The sequence below is a fragment of the Sinocyclocheilus rhinocerous genome, unplaced genomic scaffold (assembly GCF_001515625.1).
Source record: "Sinocyclocheilus rhinocerous isolate Xijiao unplaced genomic scaffold, SAMN03320098_v1.1 scaffold35, whole genome shotgun sequence".
NCBI classification, from domain to species: domain Eukaryota; kingdom Metazoa; phylum Chordata; class Actinopteri; order Cypriniformes; family Cyprinidae; genus Sinocyclocheilus; species Sinocyclocheilus rhinocerous.
This window is the reverse complement of record NW_015661991.1, coordinates 1,231,009-1,249,485: the sequence shown is the minus strand read 5'-3', so window position 1 is coordinate 1,249,485 and position 18,477 is coordinate 1,231,009. Positions and strand designations below refer to the sequence as shown.

Below are 18,477 nucleotides of genomic sequence, written 5' to 3'. Positions count from 1 at the left end.
GGAGCCCTCACTGGGCTAAACTCGGGGACAGGAGCCCTTACTGGGCTAAACTCGGGGACAGGAACACTCACTGGGCTAGATTCGGGGGTTGGAGCCGACACTGGAGCGAGCTCTAGGGCTGGAACCGACACTGGAGCGAGCTCTGGGGCTCGATCCGACACTGGAGCGAGCACTCTGGCGAGGAAGAGGGCCCTGAGCCAGTCATTTCTCCTCTTCTGATTACGGGTGAACTGGGCGGGCTTGTCGTTGCGGTGGCCGGCAGGCTTGGGTCAGCGGTGGCCGGCGGGCTTGAGAGAGCTGTGGCCGGCGGGCCTGACTCGGGAACGGCCGGCAGGCTTGAGGGAACGGCTACTTCCATACCGCGGGGGAAAAAAACAGGAAAACATAAACACTTAAAAAAAAACGGAAAAGAAACACGGGGAGAAAAAGCGCCGCTCACTTTTTGCTGGTCCGGAATTCTGTCACGCTTTGCTACTGTGAGGAGCTTGGAGACGAGGAGTGGAGTTCAAACATATAGGTTTAAATAAAATCCAGAAAACAAGGAAAACACACATAGCAAGGGTAGACATATACAATTCCAGACCAGGGAGAACAGAACGGGCTAGAACTCATATAGGGCAGATAACGAGGGGCAGACAGGTGAGGAGGATAACTAATAACAAGGAACACCTGGAACTAATTGAAGTAATGGGGACAGAAACAGGAAAGACCAAATAAGGGCAAGGAAGGTACATGGGGAGCAAAACACACAAAACAAGGAACAGAGTCTGACACATAGTGTGAATTTTAGCCACACAGAAACAACTGCAGATTCTGTATTTCTCAAACTGCATCAAAAGTTTGGAAAATGCAAAAAGCAAATGTGCATAAAACAACTCTCCCCCAAATTTATAGACCTAATCTTGCAGTGCATATTTAAAGTTGTTTACTGTCATTGTCTACATATTAGTCCTCACTGTGTTCACATTAAATGATTATATTTCAAATCAAAGTGATTCACACAGTGAACAAATGGTTTTACTTTTGTTAAAAACGTCAAGTTCAGGTTTGATTTATAAATTAAATCCATAAATAGGGTATTTCGCCATGATTCACTGTACTCTGTATTTGTGTGCCTGTGTGTGTGCTCCAGTCAGTGTCAATCAGCTCTGAGGGTTTCAGTCAGTTTTTGGAAAGCACACTGACATATATGATGGGGTCGTGAAAATGTAGGACTGAAAAACTGAAACCAAACAGAGGTAAAAGGTTTGTTTATTTGAACCTAAACTACATGATTTTTTTTTTTTTTGGGGAACACAAAAGAAGATATTTTGAAGAATGTTGTTAACCAAACAGTTGCTTGTAGCCTTGGACTTCCATAGTATGAAAAAAAAATACTATGGAAGTCACTAGCTACCAGCAACTGTTTGATCACCAACAATACAGGTTTGGAGCAGCTTGTGTGACAGGATTTTTATTTTTGGGGGTAAACTGCCCCTTTAAACTCATTGGTATCTCTACCTTTTTTGTGTTTGTTCGTGTATCATCAGGACTCAGGGATAGACATCGGTGACATTGCAGAAAGGAAAGCACTGAGGAAAAAACTGCAGTGCAAGACCTTCCGCTGGTACCTAGTGAACATTTACCCTGAGATGAGAATGTACACAGACACCATCGCATATGGAGTGGTGAGTATTTGTATTAAACCCAATGAAACGGCAGCAGTTTGCACATGAAAAGAGCAAATAAAGAGTTCAAATACTGTGCAAATAACTGTATATCTTGTCATATAGACTCATTTCCCAGCGGTGCAGTGTTATCTGGAATCAGATTGTGTTGTAATAAAACCCTGCATGTCCAGTCAGAGCAGTGGCAGTTGCAAGACAGTTTCTCTCCACACGGCTAATGCTTTAACCGCGGCTCCTGTGAGTGCTGAATAAGCTACAGCTCATTGTGAATGCCCAGATATTGTACCATTGAGGCAGAATTTGAGAGCAGTGCTCGCCACGTGTGACACCCACTCGCCGTTCCATCCAAGACGCCTGAAGAGGATTTTCCAATTTGCTTGACAAAACGATGCATGTGCAACGCACCGCTAGCAGTTGAAGCGCGACTCACCCGCACTGTTTTTATTAGCCATGCATGTCAAGTCCAAACAATTCATTCGCTTTTACTAGACTAAATAATAATGCACTTGACTTCTCAGTATTGATGCAGAAACAGGCTGTCTGGTTGAGGTGTTCATTCTGTGCTTGATTTCATCATATGTGTTTTCATAGGCGCAATTTAAAAGGAAGAAACTGTGGAAAATAGGTCAGCCTTATTGAAATGAATTCTGGGAGTAAAGGGCTCAGAAATAGCTCTCGCCCTCATTACTTTACTCTGAGTGACTGCATTTGATGAGCCTGTCAATCACGTTGGCTGGAAATTCAGCACGCGGTGATAAAAGGCACAGCAGTATTCAGCTGAATCCAACGGAAAATGCCAAAACAGAGATACGATCCATTGAAGTCCTCCGCTAGGAATTCTGTTGTCACTGATACGGCCATGTGTTTAAACATTATTTTCATTAGACATAACAGTTGCAGTACGCTTTGAAGCCTATGGAGCAAAATTGTTTTTGAGGCTCTGCATGAAATGATTTTACTAATAGGCTCTTTATACTCTGGAGGTAAAATCAGGTAAACAGAAGCGCAACGAGTTCAAGTTATTCGTGGAAGGCGTGACAGTACGGCTCTTTTACTTCACCAAGGACTTTGGCTGGAATATCATTTAGATGATTCATGAGTGTGCATACACTTATGAAAATGAATTTTATAATTAGAACCTGTAATTAGGAGGAGAATTGAACCGCATTACGATGCAAGTGAGAAACAGCCTTGAGTTTTATCTGCTATATGCTGTATGTGAAAAAGAGGGGCGACAGCGAAAAATGACATGCACTTGATTGTCCACTTAATTCTGATGATGCTATTTTTCTCTCAGCTGAGAAACTCTCTGAAGACTGACTTGTGTCTCGACCAAGGACCAGACACTGACAACATTCCCATCCTTTATCTCTGTCACGGGATGTCACCTCAGGTGAGATGCTTTTCTCGCTCTGTTCACCTGCATCAGTGGAGTGACTGTGACATTGGTTTTGTTTTGCTTCAAATCAAATTAATTTGGCATTCTGTGAAAACCATGTGACAGCATGCTTTGCTTGGGACTTAATGAGGAGAGTAAAAAATTATGAAATTAAGTGTTGTTTTATGTGTTGTTTTTTTATTAAGATGAGAAAAGCGGGAGACTTGATAGTGTATAATAGTGTTTAATGTTCAGTTATGTTGGAATTAGGGATGGAGCATCGGAGCGATCAGGATTTTTGCAACCGATACTGAGTATCGATTTCTTGTCATGGTGATCGGCCGATACCGATGCCGATTCTGATGCTTCAAGCTTTATATAGACGGTTTCATCAGGCGCACGCGCCTGGCCCGAAGTTAAATTCCAGTCTGTTTGTTTATCAGTCTGGCTATGGCGCCGGCTACAAACGCAGTTAAAGTTAATGTGATGAGTAGACTGAAGTTGGGCTCAGGTGGTTGTGCCATTTATTTATTTGTGGCGCTCGCCACAATATCAAAACTGACTGATTTTCCAAAAGGCTTCGTTGAATAAACATGAGCACGTACTGCACGTTTAAAAATCAAAACTATTTCTGAAGGAAGCCTATCTTTAGAAAATTTCCGATGTCATTTTCATTTCATCTTTAACCATCCATTCATCATATCATCATGCAAAACATACACAACAAATAGCGAATTTTTAATTGCTTCTCGAAACGTCATAGCATTTCCACACCGGCGATGACATGACTGTGGCGCCAAATCATTTATGTCCCCACGCATCATGTACGTCGTCATGCGTTGACGTCATCAAATTGTGATCAGTTCGTGAGATCGCCCAAGTGAAGCGAGTACCGATCGAGTCATAAAATGTGATTATCGGCCGATACCGATCTCCGGCCGATCGATCGGAGCATCCCTAGTTGGAATTATTAGAACCGTTTAAATTATACTATAGTTACCATTGTGAAACAGAGTGGAGCATTTGCTTAGGCTGTGGACTGGTACAGTACATTTTATTACTGTTTTGCTCAAAGAACATTTAACACTTTAGCATGCTATGTACTATTTAACATGCTATATGTACTATTTGTTGGTAACTTGTTTTGGACAGTTCTATAATTCAGTTATATGTCAAAAAATGTCTGAAACAGAATTAATTCTGTCGTGAACCACATAAAATGATTCTGAGGCTACTTAATTGGGTCACTTTTTTCAGTGTGCTTAACTCTTTCCCTACCAAACACGGAATTTTCTGTGTTTCTGTGTTTTCACTGTTATACACTCGGGGGCACTATTATGCATCTCCTGAATGAGTCTAGAATGTGCTGATCAAAAACACAGGCGAGGAAGACACAGAAATGAGCAATCTCGTATGTATGCATATGCATATAAAAAATAATGCGATCATCGACAATAAACAGCATCTAAATGAAAACTGCCTGATGTTACAGAGGAAATGTTGATCCAGGAAGTGGACTGGACAGGACTGTGCAAGCTTTAGGGGTGCTGATGAGAGCCATCTACTGCATCTTTGCTTTGATCATCGTATATGATCCAGATGTAGTATTTGATAAAAATGCGATTTTTCAGCTTTTTGCTGAAAATGTAGCTTTTCTGTGAAACCTGCCTACATTCAAGTGTTGATAAAAAAAAAAATTTTTTCTTTAAAAGTAGAGGCTCCCTTCATTATTTTGATGTGCATGTATGTTCAGATATTCATAAAACAAAATATTCTGGGGGCCATGAAATTTTAGTGAAAATCATCAAAAATGCTGGCGGTGGCTGGCAATTGTTTTTTCAAAAACAGCGGTGGCTGGCAATTTTTTATTTTTTTTTTCAAAAACACTGGCAGGGAAAGAACAATATGTACAATTTAGATTTGTATTTATCTGGATATTTGATATACACATATGTAAAAGTTTAAATTGAAACAAATAGATTTAGTGAAAATATATACTCACTATAGTGAACTTTTAGTTTTGACTTTAGAAATTTGATTTGGTCAAACTTCATTTTTTTCAGTTGAGAGAAAGTAAATCAACTACTTGTAACAAGTTGAAGTACTTTTTTTTTTTACTTTGATCTAACAACATTTTTCTCAGTGTGGTTAATTCTAAACAAAATTACAAGGTGAAAAAATTTACAACTGACAAAATGTTTATGTGTAAAATCTTTTTTATATATTAAATGATTTCACTTGTTTTTGCTTTTCAAATGTATTTAGATAAACATTAATTTTTTAAGCCGCTTTACAGAAAATGGTGTTAATGTATAATATCTTAAAGAAATAGTTCACCAAAAAAAGAAAATTCTGTCATCATTTACTCACCCTCATGTTGGGTTTCGTTCTTCTGTTAAGAACAAAATAATATATTTTGAAGAATGTGGGTATCCAAACACAGTATTTTTCTCCATACTATGGAAGTAAATGGCTACCATCAACTATTTGGTTACCAACATGATTCAAAATGTATTTTTTTCTGTTCTTTAAAAGAAAGAAACTCATACAGGTTTGAAACAACATGAGGAAGAGTAAATGATGACAGATTTTTCATTTTTGGGTGAACTATCCTTTAAGTCACATTCAGCAAATTAGAGCTGGCTAATTATATAATTTACATTTTGGCTATGTAGTATATGTCCTTTGTAGGTACTGTATGTTTGGATGGATGGATATACAGTACATACAACTTTATATAGAGGTGTACAATAATACAGTTTATATATTTGCAATGATATAAACATTCATGCAGCTGAGATCTTACTTTATACAGTAGTATAGTATGTTTCTTTACACAAGTGTACTGTATGCAGGTAAAGATGGATGTACTATATATCCAACTTTTAATACATCATTGGGCATAATAAAAGTTAATTTTTTACCTTAATTGATTGCCATATCATTAATTTGATGAAAGATTTTAAAATTTTGACAGCCCTAATTCATTTTTATTTGACCTATTTTGTTCTTTATGGTTAAAGACTTGGCTGAATAGTAGTGTAAAACATTAACGCAGCAGACATTACATAAAACAAGGGACAAATAATAAAAGTACAGATGTGCCGAGAAGGAATTTTCGGCACTGATGAATGTATGTTTAAATGTCTAAAAATATTTAAAAGCAGAAAAAAATAAGTTTTTGAAGAGTTCCTAGAAGAAGGAACCGTAAATTGCAAACATTTTCAAAACTATTCTCAGGCACTGGTGCACAAAATATATCACCGATTTTGTTACACATTTGTGAAATATCTCTTTAGTAGTCATGTTCCCACTTGTCGACCCACTGAGGAACGCGGTGTTCTTTAATGTTCAGTAGAGTACAGGTTATCTTGACATGGCCAACTTGTTTCAAAAATGCCCTTTTTTTAGCTTCTTTCAGGAGACAATAATGTCGTTGACCAAATAATCTCTCTTGGTCTTCGAAATTAACAAAATGTTATGGTCAAATCATAGGCGGAGGGTGAACCAACTCCAGGGTAAGGCTAAAAGCAGCCAAATGTATTAAACATCACAAACCTGTCTTTTTAGGCAAGGACCAGACATGGGTGCCATGTAGGCTAAAGAAAAGTTTAATGGGACTGAATTTGTATTTAATGTGATTACAATTTAATAAAAACGTTAGAAATTGATAGATTATATAAAGTTTCCTTTCCACGGTTATTCAAACAGTTAATAAATTATATATTGAAAGTGACATTATCACTAACATTGATCTATCGCGAGTTTAAGCACTCTCAAAAAAAAAAAAAACTATCGTTATAATCACTGAAGCTGTATACAGATCTTAATTTAATGACGCAATCGACACTGTCCATTCATATTCACTTTGTTATCAACAGACGTAATAGATTTAATTTGTTTGTGCAAGAGCATTTTTGTCCAATTGAGTGGCATTTTTGCCCCAAGTCCCCGTGGCCAGGGAAAGGCTAAGCCTTACACACGCTCCGCCTATGGGTCAAATTAATAAAAGATAAGTTTGATATTGTAATTATTTAGTAAGTATTTAGAGAGAAAATAAACTAAGAGGTTTCATGTGTGACATGGAAGGACCTGTAGTGCTCTCCTATCCTCAGAGAGAGTCAGAGAGCAGCACTCGAGCTGATGGCGCCACTCAAGATGGTAAAGGGCAGGAAAAGGGTGAACAATAAGTCATAGAAAGTGCTGCAATACCTGATCCAGCAGAGAAAGGGCTGACTGAGAAAGGTTATGGAAGCATGATGATTCCCACACAACAAGCACAAAAGAAAGAGTTTGGTTGCAGTAGCATTGGCCTATAAAAAAGTCACAGGTGAGAAATGAGTTTTTCAATGCTGGTGAATTGTTAGGCTCACAAATCACTAGGGAATTTTCAGCAGGTGTAGTTTAGAACAGCTGAGATGTTTTCAACAGCTTACTAAAAACAGGAAAGAGAAATGTTTTGTTTGCCATTTTCGCCTGGTTTGATAATTTTTATTAATTCGGTTTTCTGTTGAAACAGAGAGGAAAAAATAATCTAGCTAATCCAGATAAACAGTTACGTGCCCAGACAACACACAATTATGGATCACAAAAATAGCTAATTTAGTGTCTGTGTCTGAGATTAAATGGAGAGCAAATAGATCTTTTTCTTCTCAGGTATTTTAGTTAGTAATGAGGAATAACCATTAAAGGGTTAGTTCACCCAAAAATGAAAATTAGCCTGTGTTTTACTCACCCTCGAAGCATCCTAGGTGTATATGACTTTCTTCTTTCAGACGAATCCAGTCGGAGTTATATAAAAAATTGTCCTGGCTATTCCAAGCTCTATCATTGCAGTCAGCGGGTGTTGCAGTTGAACAGTCCACAAGTCGTCAAATAAAGCTTGTGCATTCATAATAAAACGTGCCGCAGACGGTGCCAGGGGATGAATAAAGGCCCCCTGTAGCGAATCCATGAGTTTTTGTAAGAAAAATATCCATATTTCAAACATAATAAACACTTTTCTCTCACTTCCATTATCTATCATACACGGATCCGTTCCGGCGGATGATGCAGGACGTATGCGCAGCGCACGCGCCTCTGAGATATGCTAGTCTCGGGAGTTTGTTTAATAGGAGCAAAGGAAGCAAAGTTTCCTTACATTAGCAAAGGAAAACCAGTCTCCTCTTGGTTTATATCGACAGTCAGCGGAAGTGAGAGAAAAGTGTTTATTAAGTTTGAAATATGAATATTTTTCTTACAAAACTCATGGATTTACTACAGGGGGCTTTTATTCATCCCCCGGAGCCGTCTGCGGCACGTTTTATTATGAATGCGCGAGCTTTATTTGACGACTTGTGGACTGTTCAACTGCAACACCCGCTGACTGCAATGATAGAGCTTGGAATAGCCAGGACAATTTTTAATATAACTCCAACTGAATTCGTCTGAAGGAAGAAAGTCATATACACAGGATGCTTCGAGGGTGAGTAAAACACAAGCTAATTTTAATTTTTGGGTGAACTAACCCTTTAAAGGGGTCATATGATATTGCTAAAAATAACATTATTTTGTGTATTTGGTTTAATGAAATGTGTTTATGTGGTTTAAGGTTAAAAAAAAACATTATTTTCCACATACTGTACATTATTGTTTCTCCTCTATGCCCCGCCTTTCTGAAACGCGTCGATTTTTACAAAGCTCATCGGTCTGAAAAGCGAGGTGTGCTCTGTCACAACGTAACACACAGCTTCTACACAACATGGCGGAGGCGGCGGCAACAATAAAGTTACGCCTTCTTTCTTTGCGTGAATATTTGGGCGGCGTTATGCAAATCTTTCCACATCGTGACGTAGATATGTGGGGCGTGTTAGAACGAGGCGTTTTAGGTAGACGTGGCTGACTCTTAACTTTTATAAAGAATATCTCTTTGGATTTGAGACTTTAGTCTTTGCAACTTTACAGATCTTCTTTATGCACCAAGAGCTTGTAACACTCCAAAGAGAAAGGAAAAATTGAAATCGCATCATATGACCCCTTTAAGTCTCTTGAGCTATATAGGAGCAACCTCAGCAATTAACATGTTCTTCTTGGTGGTTATTACTTTATGTTGTCTGTACTATGAGTATTAAAACCTCATCCACTAAATAGTTTGAAGAAGTGAAAGTGAACGTTGCTTTTAAATGAGAAACACACAGTACACGGTCAGACACAATAGAGCGGCAGAAAGAGTGGGCTGGATGATAGTCATAAGTGTTTTTGTGCAGGGGTGGCTGTTTGATTTTCCAGCGCTTTCTGCCAATATCTTTGAGACTCTGGAGGTAGTCGGAGGCGGCCTAAACATCACAGTAAAATATGGGAATATAACAATGGTGTTTATTAATGTCTGAGTGACAGTGTTACAGAAAATGTTGTTAATGCTTGGTGATGATGTTAACTGCATAAAATGATATTGAAAACCACAAAATCACAAAAGGATTATATATATTTAAAAAAATCAAATCAAATAAAATAAAATCATATCTAAACTGAATTTGCATGGCTTTATTTGTTGGCAGTTCACAAGCATACAACCCCAAAAATATTTAGGCTTAAATTTAAGATTTATGTATTTGAATTGCATAAAAAAGTTACCTTCATTTGGATTATACAGTTTTAACATTAAAAAATAAATTTTTGCATAAAAATGGCTAGTAGTGGGACAAGCAATATTAAATGAGCTCAATTTTTTAACTTTAATTTAATGAGATTTAACAATGATAAATATATAAACCTGGTTATTGTGTATTTAAAACACATTCAGTTTATTAGTACTATTAATTGTGTTGATTTGAAACTGCAGAAACACTGATCTATAATATAATTTATAATATCTGTAATCTATTTATAGAGCGATCTGTAGGAGTCTGTTGTAATGGATGATTTTGAAAGTTATTTTGCATGCTGTAGTTTAATTTTAAAGGTATGATGTACAGATCAGTTGATAGACAACAAGTCTAAAATCACTCGGCTTTCTTGATGCTTTATGTTTTTTATACCATGTGTAAATAAGTAACATAAATTAATAATATTCATCATTTTGAATTCAGATGTAGTATTTGTGTTTATTGTTCACAATATAATTATTTTGTTTAGTCTACTTCTGTGTTATGTTTCCAACTTGAATGCGTGACAAGCTGTATCTTCCGATTTCCCAGGTGCACATGAAGGCAGCATATGATTTGAAAATGACAAAGGCTTTAATTATCCCCGTTAGAGCATGATTAACTGCATAAAATGATATTGAAAACCACAAAATCACAAAAGGATTATATATATTTAAAAAAATCAAATAAAATCAAATAAAATCATATCTAAACTGAATTTGCATGGCTTTATTACAATTTTTAATAACTAGTTAACCAGTGTGAGCACTGACCAATGCAGTATGTGACTGTCTGATTACAGCATTGTCAATGTTTTACAAATCCAGATTTACAATACAAGTGTACATTTTATACTCGGGACAATTTTTATTGTTTTATTGATTGTGAAAAGCCGAGACTTCTGCATATGTATAAGTTCAAAATATAACAAAACTAGAGGAAGAAGATCTGGAATTTTTACCAAGGCCAGGCAAAAATGACAGTTTGTCTGAGGAGGAAACATAAAATCCATTTCGGGTTGAAAAGAAAATAGCGACAAATGTCAAGGGACTTGTAAAAAAAAAAAAAAAGGCAAAAAATAAAATATTTTTTTATTAGTCTATGAAAGAAATCAAATTAGAAGTCTGAATTGCTGACAGAACATTGTATAGGATGAATAATAGCATATTGCACTTTGTTGATGTGTGAAATATGCTATTTGTGCTAGGTTGATGATTTGTAGGCAATAATTGTCATATTTTTTCTCTCTCTCTCTCGGTTTTCGTTCTGCTCCTGTCACATCCAGATTGGCTTAGTCTTACCTGTCAGAAGGCCCCTGTGGAGTTTATAATCAGGACTCAGCTCATAGCAGTGATTTTGAGGGGGATTTCACAAAAATGTGCCCACATCAGCATATTTCATCTTAAGGATACAAAATAAAATAGCTAAAGACACTTTTGATGCTAATGACAGAGATACGATGGCCCCTCAACAACAACAACAACAACAACAACAACTTATTTCCATATCTAACATCTCAATGTTCTTTAGAAAACAGCATCTGGTTCTCTGCAAAGGTGTTACTTTTCTTAACATTTGAAGTATGTGCAAAACACAGTGCAGGCAGACTTGTTTTGTCCTTCTGAACAGCAGGGATGGGGTTTCTTTTGACAATGGATCTCATACAAAAACAGGAAGTTCTTGGCAAACGTCTCAAACCTGTGCACACATGAACACACTACTGAACATGTAAAATATGGCGAGACAGAACTGTTCCCAAGGAGATTAGTTCAGACCCTTCGCTCCGTCCGTTCTGAGAATAGCACGCCGTTCAGGAAAGATTTGTGAAACAGCAGTGCTAGGTGACAGCTACTGCAACCTGCTGTCATTTTTGACACAGGCATTTGCTTGACAATTAAGTGAAATAATAATTGAGATTATGAATATGGCTTCCGTGATTAATGGAATGTGAAATAGGTACAGCATTGCATTTAGTTCTACTTCCGCTGACTCAAAAATGTTATATCAGTGTTTGTTTTTTGCAGAGATTGAGCATCATAACCAGTCACAGACATAAATGGCAAGAGGTATTTAACTTGCCTATAAAAAATAAAATTTCTTTATTAGCATTGATGGTTCCATGAAGAACCTTTAACATCCATGGAACGTTTCCATTTCACAAAAGGTTCTTTACAGTGGAAGAAGGTTCTTTAGGTCATTAAAATAGTCTTTTAAGAACTTTTAAGAAGAAAAATGTTAATTCTTTTAAGAAGCGAGTCTCTGAACTGTATGGTTTTGTTTCACATTCATAATAGAACACACAAATATAACACAAAAGATGGTACAGTGCCGTAGACACAAAAACTTTATTCTGCAGTGACAGTCAGGACCTCGGTCCAGACCAAGACCAGGCCAGGGCCAGGTTTATGTGATCATAAGAAGTCTCAAGACCACAAGATCAAGACTCCAAATATTATGTGACAGCTGTATTTGATCGTAAATGTAATGAACATCAAAACACCACAGATATATAAAAATATATTGAATGTAAATTCTGTTCATCAAAATTAATAATTGCAGTTACAAAGGAAAGAGTCATAAATGATGATTTTTACTACAATAATGCAGCACTTACACCTGACATGGTGGACTGAGAATGTAAGTTATCATTAGGACATGAGGTGGTTGGTGTGGTTTCCCTTTGAGGTGCTGTTCTATTAACAGTTCCAACCAGCATGATAATTACAATGATTTTTTTTTTTAAATAACTAAAGATTTGTATAATACTGTAAGTCCAGGAACATGTACCATTTTAAGAAAGTGAAAATGTTCATTTTGATTCCATGTTGACTTTACAGACCTTTTCCCCCTTTATGAGCAGGTTTATTTTAAATCAGTGAATCATCACCATACCATTAACCTATTTTCTTTGTATTCAATTATTTTTTACCTTTATATGAGTAGAATAATTTGTAGTATCACCCTGGGACTAGTCTGAAAGCCTGAAGTCTTGTTCTCAACCCAAATATCGCCAAGAGAAAGAGTTTTAAGTTACAACACTTTGGTAATATTACCTTTTGAAACTAAAGCTTGCCAGAGGACTCTCTGAGCTTTAAACGAGAAAATCCTTCAGGAGAAAAATGTACCTGCATTGCAATCCGCTGCTCAGTGCTCTCTACAAACTTGAGGAGCAACAAATGGAGCACTCCACACTTTTCTACAGCGTTTTCGCTTCAGAGCTTCCATTATAATGACACATTTGAAGAATTAATTAATGGGTGAATACTTTTTTATGCATGAGACAACAAGCAATGTTAAGTTTGTGACTTAAACAGCGATTTGCCTCGGCCAGAGTGGCTCTGGAGAGACGAGCCTGACATGTCTGCCAGATGCTCCTTAGCCCCTTGGCTGCTCTCCTTATGCTCACCTTCTCTCTACACACGTTCAGTCACACAGAAACATGCACTACACACACTAACGGCTTCCAAGTCTCTTCATCCTACATGTCATTGAAGGTTTGAGCTCCTGCAGGCCATCTGGAGTGACTGCCGGTGATTCTTAAGACAGATGCTGCTGGTGTTTCTGGCTCACACATTGACACTTCTTCCATCACAGGAAATTGCATCAACAACACAATTAACAGTGCTTCTTTTTGAATCTTTGAAAGGTTTGGCATGCCCTCCGTGGCACAGTAGTCATTTCCTGTCACATCAAATCCTGCAACCATCCCATTAGTTCACATTTCATTGCACTTTTAAAGTGAAATGCCCAGTGACTGGTGCTAAATATTGAGATAAATTATCTCAGAAACAGTTATACGTGATTTAACAGTTATACGTATTTAAAAAAAAAAATTGTACGCATCACAGCAAATTAATATGGTGAATGGTGCCTCTACACCAAACCCTAACCGAAAGTGAGATAAAAACTAGTGCTGTCAACCGATTAATCGCGATTAATCGCATCCAAAATAAGAGTTTTTGTTTACATAATATATGTATGTGTGCTGTGTATATTTATTATGTATATATAAATACACACACACACACTTATACAGTATATATTTTGAAATTATTTACATGTATACACATTTATATATTTATATTCTTATATTTTATATTATATATAAATATATTTAATATATAAACATAACATATTTTTCTTAAATATATACATGCATGTGTTTGTATTTATATATACATACATAATAAATACACACAGTATACACACATATATTATGTAAACAAAAACTTTTATTTTGGATGCGATTAATCGCGATTAATCATTTGACAGCACTAATAAAAACACATTTGTTGAAGCAACCATACAATTTTAGCTTCTTTTTACGATTCTTTGAGGTTTTGTTAAGAGTCGTGATTCGTGTTTCACTGGACTCGTGCACAAGTTCTCCACATCGCAAGTGCAATGCTATACCAGGTGCGCTACTGAGCAAGTTTTTAGGAAAAAATAATAATAGTTAATTTGTTAGAATAGTTAATATTTTTTCATGTACTGTATTTATTTTTTTATTTATTTATCCCTTTCTTATCTGAGCCATTCTTTATGTGCACTATTATTTTGTGTGCCACCCTTTTTTCCTTTACTTTCAGAGTGCACCAGAATGCTTCATAATATGTTTGAAAGCACTAAAATGTGCCCTCCATCTTGAGTTGTTTTGAAATCACACCTTTAGCTTGTGTGTTTTCATGGTCTGCTGCATGGAGATGTCTCATAACATGAGATATAGACATTTATCGTATTGAACGGTTCAATTGCCTGTCCTTGTAATCTTCCTCGGTAGCTTATAAACGTAAAGTGCTGCCAGACTTGCTCTCTTTCACAAGCTTACTCTGAAGCCTGGTTTTATTCATGAGTCTGCTCTGTCATTGCAGAATGTATACTACACCAGCACTCAGCAGTTATTCGTGGGCGTCTTGAGCCCCACCATTGACGATGATGACAACAAGTGCCTGGTGGATGTGAATGGCCGGCCACGGCTCATTGAGTGCAGCTATGCTGTGGCTAAACGCATGAAGCTCCACTGGCGTTTTACTCAGGTAATACACACATGCTGCACAGACTGCGCTCACATATACAACAGGTTTCTTACTCCCAAGGTGTTAAATACTGACACTTTCATATTTTCAATTTTTATATTTTCATGAAATGAATAATTCATCCCCAATTTATTATTTTTTTTGCTGGAAATGTATTCACCCTCAGGTCATCCTAGATGTAAATGAGTTTGTTTCTTTATCCAAACAGATTTGGAGAAATTTAGCATTATATCACTTGCTCACCAATGGATCCTCTGCAGTGAATGGGTGCCGTCAGAAAGAGAGTCCAAACAGTTGATATAGACATCACGATAATTAATCCACGCAACTCCAGTCTATCAATTAACATCTTATGAAGTAAAAAAAGATGTGTTTTTGTAATAAACAATTTATCATTAAGGTGCTTTTAACCTCAAACCATTGCTTCCAGCTAAAATATGAGTTCCCCACTGAAAAGGTAATCTCGTCAGAATCAGGAAATGATGTATCCACAGATCAGGCACTGTTTACAAGCAAAAACAATCTAAAGCAAATATGTCAGTGATGACATTTGTTTTGATGTGACTGGAGGTAGCATTATTATAGATTATGGACTAGTATTTTGGCCAGCAGTGGCAATAAAGTTAAAATGCCACAATGATGGATTCGTTTCTTACAAAAATGCAGCTTTTCACTTGATGGACTGGAGTGGTGTGGATTACTGGTGGATTATTGTGATGTTTTTATCAGCTGTTTGGACTCTCATTCTGACGGCACCCATTCACTGCAGAGGATTCATTGGAGAGCAAGTGATGTAATGCTAAATTTCTTCAAATCTGTTTTAATGAAGAAACAAACTCATCTACATCTTGGCTGACCTGAGGGTGAGTTTAATTTAATTTTCTTGGGTGAAGTATTCCTTTAATTTTTCACAATATCCTGCTTATAAATTTAAATGACTAGCTGTACAGTATAAAGCTGTATGTAATTGAAAAAGTAGTGATACTTTGGGATATCGGTTTCTGTTTTAACTAAGGCTTTACGGTTGCTGTTTTAAGCTGATGTTTTTGTACTTCTGCTCCACTGGGGTGTCATGTTTTGTCAGGGACAGTGTAGTGCCTTGAGCGTGGATTGAAGTTTAAGAGTGACTGTCGTGATGAAAGTTGATTTTGATAAAGTTCATGTTTTAGTCATCCAACTAAAAAAGAAAACGCTAACAAAACAGCTCCACATCAATAGAGCAGAGCTCCTTGAGAAGACAACAGATTAAAATATTAATCACTGCAAACTAATTAATATTGCTGAATCCAAAATTAAAAATTTATTTTGATGCCCTTTGCGTCAGTGTAATAAAGGCAAAGGTTTTTCACTGAAAACAAACCTGCGTGACTCTAAAGACGCTAAGGGGCATGTCTACATTTTGACATTCAGAGCTCTTTGCCCTAATACTGTGTTTGGTACCTCGGGAGTGAGAACAGTTTGTAATACAAGGGAGAAGACTAAATAAGACACAAAAGTAAAACGGAGTATTTGATCATTAGTTATCTTCCAGACCTCTAATTAGAGCCACAAAGGTCAGATGGAGTCATACATTCCTCAGCTCCTTTCAAATGTAAAGCTCAAACGCATCATAAACTCTATTATTTCCCAAAATCCTGTGAGTTTGCATGTTCATATAATGAAAATAAGCTATGAGGGTAATGGTAAACAGGCTTGATTTGCTCTTTGGTTGCTGGATAAGGAAATCAGCTGATTAAATATACCCTAAAAGTAATGTTTTCAAAACCTCCCAAACAAAATAAGTGGCACATCAAACGAAGGGGCTCTTCTGAGATCCAGAGACAAATTACTTTTATATTTTATAATAGGACAGATGCTATTTTCATAACTAAATGCAATTTCAATAGTAACTAGGGCAATTTATTGTGTCCATTTTTAATTAATTATGTAAACTGAAAAATGCTGCCTTTGCATAAAAAAAAATGATTCATTGAATTTGCTAAATTTGTTTAAGGTAAGTGGTTGCAATCAATTTATTTCAGCTACATTTAAATAAACACATTTTGTTGAAAGTTAGTCGACTAAATTTGTTTATTTAAATGTAGCTAAAATAAATTGATTGCAACCACTTACCTTAACATTTTTTTGTAAATTCAATGAATCATTTTTATTCAGTGAGGTAAGAAGCAGGGTTATTACTGCTAAAACAGTTAAAACAGTAAAAAAAAAAAAAAGTTAACGGAAACAAAAGCTAAAATAAAATATAAATAAATAGCATGGTGGAAATAAATAGAAACTGAAACGAAACAAAAACTAAAATTGAAATAAAAATTGAAATATTTTACGTAAATATTTAAAAATGACGTTAGTCAACTAAATTTGTTTATTTAAATGTAGCTAAAATAAATTGATTGCAACCACTTACCTTAACATTTTTTTGTAAATTCAATGAATCATTTTTATTCAGTGAGGTAAGAAGAAGGGTTATTACTGCTAAAACAGTTAAAAAAATAAAAAAAAAAAAAGTTAACGGAAACAAAAGCTGAAATAAAATATAAATAAATAGCATGGTGGAAATAAATAGAAACTGAAACGAAACAAAAACTCAAATTGAAATAAAAATAGAAATATTTTACGTAAATATTTAAAAATGACAACAATATAAAATGAAATCTACTTCAGCATATTTATGAAAACCATAATAATAAAATAATACTAAAATTACACTAGTAAGAAGGCAGCACGGTACATCCAAATCTGGATCTACCAGAAAAAAAGCATTGTAGACAACAAATATTTGCTCCATTATCTCTAAAGCTCATTTGAGTTTGTTCAAGATCATTAGACAGGATGTTATGGTGCCTTGGAAGCCTGTCTGAAAGCTGTTTACTTAAGAGGTACTTTCATACAGAGATGCTGTCTGTTTAGTCATTGACTGACAAGGCAGTGAGGCAGCAAGGCAGCTGCCTGAGGTTTCAGACGCAGCCGTCATCTTCCAGCGGAAGGAATACAGTCACGGCTGAAGGGGTCCCCTTTAGACATTGCTATATTCATAATATTGCACAGTCTCTTGTTGCTTAAACATTGTATATTATATTATATTATAATACACATTTTGTCATCATACACCATTTATAAAGGTTTTGTTTTGTTTTGCTTTTATTTTTTATGTTTCTTTATGAAGTTTAACATGCTGAATACGAAAATCACATAAACTTTTCTATAATTCTACAATCTGTAATTACTCAAGCATACAAATCATATAAAAAAAATACATGGTACATGCATAATACTTTAACATAAGCAGTTACCAAAACTGAGTCATCTAGAAGTTTAGACTGGATGATTTTTGTCTTTTATGACTAGTCCCACAATGTTCTGGAATGTTCCAGAAAGCACTAGAATATTACAGAATATTCCAAAATGTTACAGAAGCTTCTAGAATGTTCCCATCCTTGCAAAAGCAAAATACCTTTTAAAAAGCATGCAAGTTTGTACAAAAAAACGAATCTGTATTAAACCAATTCATATTTCATAATTACTGATAGAAGTTCTAAACATTACCCAACCTAAATATTCACCAAAATACTGATGCTACCTGAAAATAAAAAGTACGATAATAATAAGCACCATAGAATTATAGAAGAGCCATAAAAAAGTGAAACCAATTTTTGGTCACATTGTGTTATAAAATCTTTATTTTCATCCATTTACAGTAAATTCTGTCATTTCTACTCTTGAAATAAGCTTGTCTTCTATTTTCTTAATCATTAATTGAATTTAATGTAGAAAAA

At 35.9% G+C, this 18,477-nt stretch overlaps 1 protein-coding gene across 1 annotated transcript in view; it reads left to right on the top strand.

The window, feature by feature from the left end:
- Positions 1 to 18,477, top strand: part of LOC107727086 (polypeptide N-acetylgalactosaminyltransferase 18-like) — a 113,841-nt gene that overhangs the window by 84,689 nt on the left and 10,675 nt on the right. The window contains exons 8-10 of the mRNA XM_016536848.1: positions 1,530 to 1,667; positions 2,965 to 3,060; positions 14,540 to 14,704. Coding sequence (XP_016392334.1) covers positions 1,530 to 1,667; positions 2,965 to 3,060; positions 14,540 to 14,704 — 399 coding nt within the window. The remainder of the gene's footprint in view (positions 1 to 1,529; positions 1,668 to 2,964; positions 3,061 to 14,539; positions 14,705 to 18,477) is intronic.